The 2976-nt window shown below is 40.2% G+C and overlaps 2 protein-coding genes and 1 non-coding gene across 3 annotated transcripts in view; 2 read left to right on the top strand and 1 right to left on the bottom strand.

Moving 5' to 3' along the window:
* CBG23974 overlaps positions 1-209 on the top strand; it is a gene marked incomplete at both ends in the record, with an annotated part of 8446 nt that extends 8237 nt beyond the window's left edge. The window contains one exon of the mRNA XM_045238331.1: positions 111-209. Coding sequence (XP_045091219.1) covers positions 111-209 — 99 coding nt within the window. The remainder of the gene's footprint in view (positions 1-110) is intronic.
* A 364-nt stretch (positions 210-573) lies between these two features.
* Positions 574-646, bottom strand: CBG28410. Its single transcript has one exon. It is a non-coding gene (tRNA).
* A 202-nt stretch (positions 647-848) lies between these two features.
* On the top strand, positions 849-2039 carry Cbr-numr-1 (the record flags this gene model as incomplete). Its single annotated transcript, XM_002638212.2, has 1 exon — positions 849-2039. One exon carries the CDS (start codon positions 849-851, stop codon positions 2037-2039), a length of 1191 nt encoding a protein of 396 aa, XP_002638258.2.
* Positions 2040-2976: the final 937 nt, after the last annotated feature.

Genomic DNA, 2976 nt, shown 5'->3' on the forward strand with positions numbered 1-2976 from the left:
TAGATCATTTTGAAGTGGTGGCCTACAAAAACCCAAATTGGAAAAGTTAGGCCACCATGTCAAAACGGCAAAACGACACTCCGAAATCCCTAAAATTCAATGTTTTCCAGGAAAATGGTCCATCGCGAAAACGTCAAATCGAGCAACAACAACGAAATGCCAAACGTCGTCGTATCGTGATTTCAGACGACGAGGAGGAGGAGAATTGATTTGGCGCCAATTCAAAAATTTTTAATTTTCAAAAAAATTGTTTTTCAATTTTCTCAAAAATACTCAATTTTTAACTCATTTTTATTCACATTTTTACTAGATATTTTCCCCAATTTTTGTTGTCAAATTGTTACTTTCTCCGGTTTTTTATTTTCAATTTTTTTTTGAACACTATTGTTGACCCGTCCCGATTTGTTGAATGAATGAATGATGCCTTGAATCATCGCTTTTTTTCTGTTTGTAAATCGTAAAATCCCCTTTGAATTCGCAAAATTCCGTCCCAAACATCAGAAATTGACTTCAAAAAACGTTCTGAACCACAAAATTGACCTGAAAAATGTTTAAAAAACGAAAAAAAAGTTTCGCTCCCGGGTGGGCTCGAACCACCAACCTTTCGGTTAACAGCCGAACGCGCTGCCTATTGCGCCACGGAAGCACACGGGAAGGAACTTAGCGGAGTATGTACAAGAAGGAGGGGGAGAGAGAAAGTTTTCGAGGAGGGTGGCGAGGCGGCGAGAGGATTTTTGTGCGAACTAGAACCTTCTAAACCTATTGCTATTGCTATTGCTCTTGAACTATTTTCACATATTTTCGAATGTTTCGATTTTTAAAGATTATGAAATAGATCAAGGCAAAACATGACGTCAAAAAAGGCCGAGAAATATCAAAAGATCGGCGCCACTTGCCGAGAGGGAAGAGACGCAGACACAAAAAGCAAGGCGCCGCACGCTAAAAGTGACGAGACGCAGACAGCGCGAAACGCTCTATTTTCGAAAAAGAGTTCAGCGCCAAAAGAAAAAGGGGCGGAGCCTATATTCTGGAGTATAAAAAGTGGATTTTTCAATGGAAAAAATATCAATTCAACAATGAATTCTACTACTACTGCTAATTTCAAGCTTTACTTGGCTCCCGGAGCCCAGGAGAGATTTTCCCTGGAATATTCGAATTTCGAAAATCTGATGGAGGCGTTGGAGATGCGTTTGGGTGAGCTTGGGCTCACTTTGGACATTGTATTCTGGAGAAATCCACTTGGCAATTTGATTTCGTTGGCGGCGCCAAATGCCAGGAAGATTCTGAAGGATTCTGGAAAAATCTCACTTCACGTCGTCCCGGATTCTGATTCTGAGGATTCTGAAGACTCTGAGGATTCAGGAGAAGAGGATTCTGGAGATGAAGACGTCGTGGTTGTCGAGGAGGTGGCTCCAAACCGCCAACGTGGAATTCGACGATTCGGAGGCTTCGTAGGCTTCAGAAGACGTTGTGGAGGATTCAGAAGACGTCACTCAGCTCCACCGTGCCAGAAACGTCGTCGCCTGAATTCTGAAGCGTCTGAAGGCGTCGGAAGATGTGAAAGAAGACGTCATGGAGGAATTGGAGGCTTCAGAAGACACCATCATGGATTCCCAGGATTCAGTAGACGTCAAGGAGTATTTGGAGGATTCGGAGGCTTCCCAGGAGGACCAGAAGACCCACGTGGACCATTCCCAGGCGCCGAAGGAGCCAGACGACGTCACGGATGTGGAGGAAGAAAGCGTAGAGCAGATGGACCCCATGGAAACCAAGGATTTGGACAAGGACCCCATGGCCACCATATGGGATCCCATGGATTTGGTCACCATGGATTTGGAGGATTCGGAGGATTCGGAGGACGTCATCATGGATTTGGAGGTCACCATGGCCACCATATGGGATCCCATGGATTTGGCCACCATGGATTCGGAGGATTCGAAGGACGTCATCATGGTTTTGGAGGTCACCATGGTCACCATATGGGAGGACCCCATGGATTCGGTCACCATGGATTTGGAGGATTCGGAAGACCATGCTAAATTTACCCTGTTTTTTTTTGCCCCGCCCACCTTTTTTGACCTACTTTAATTATTTCCGATAATCTCAAACCTTTTTCTCATTCCAAAAACATTTATTTTAAATTTTGAAAAATTTCTTTGTGCAATAATAAATCATGTATTTTTTGAAATAACTCGGTTTTTTTGTTTTTGAATTTATAGAAAAAAAAAATGGACATCCGGATATACGGATTTACAGATATTTGCAGATTTTCAGATTTCCCTAGAACTTTGAAATTTTCGAAACGTTCTGAACTATACACGATATAATATGAATGACAAAAAATATTTGCGATATTCCTCAAAATGTTTTGGACATTTAATGAGTAATACAATAAATGAAATACCATAAGTTGGAATTGAAATGAGTGAAGTTATCCAATTGAGGATTAATACAAAGAATGGCTCTTCATACTGACAGGAAGGGCTGAGCATTTCTTTTTGACAACAAACATCTGGTTAGAATAACTAAAATTGAGGGAAAACATTTTTCAGTTCAGTTAGTGAGAACAGGTGAAATGAAAATTGGAAAAGGCATTTTGTAGATTGCTGATCCATGATGTCGGTTTTAACTTTTGAAAAAAAAACTTTGCAAGATACAAAACTTTCTGAAAATGTTTTTAAAAAACCAGAAGGCTGTTCTTGATGTTTGAAATATACAGAAAATAAGATAATTTTTTTTTAAAAATCAAAAATTAAAACCTTCAAAGGGCGACACCAAAAATTTTTATTGCATTAAAATGTTCGAAAAAATATGTATTTTCCTAATATCATGGCGAAAAAATTGAAAAAAAAAACCTAAATCCCCGAAAAAGGGCGTTGCAAAAAAAATAGGATTTGAATTCCCGCGCAGTGAGAAACCTAGGCCACGGCATCATAGCGCCCTTCTTACATGGAAATTTTTCCGGATTTTTTCGGG

This window comes from Caenorhabditis briggsae, assembly GCF_000004555.2.
Source record: "Caenorhabditis briggsae complete genome, chrV, whole genome shotgun sequence".
Taxonomy (NCBI): domain Eukaryota; kingdom Metazoa; phylum Nematoda; class Chromadorea; order Rhabditida; family Rhabditidae; genus Caenorhabditis; species Caenorhabditis briggsae.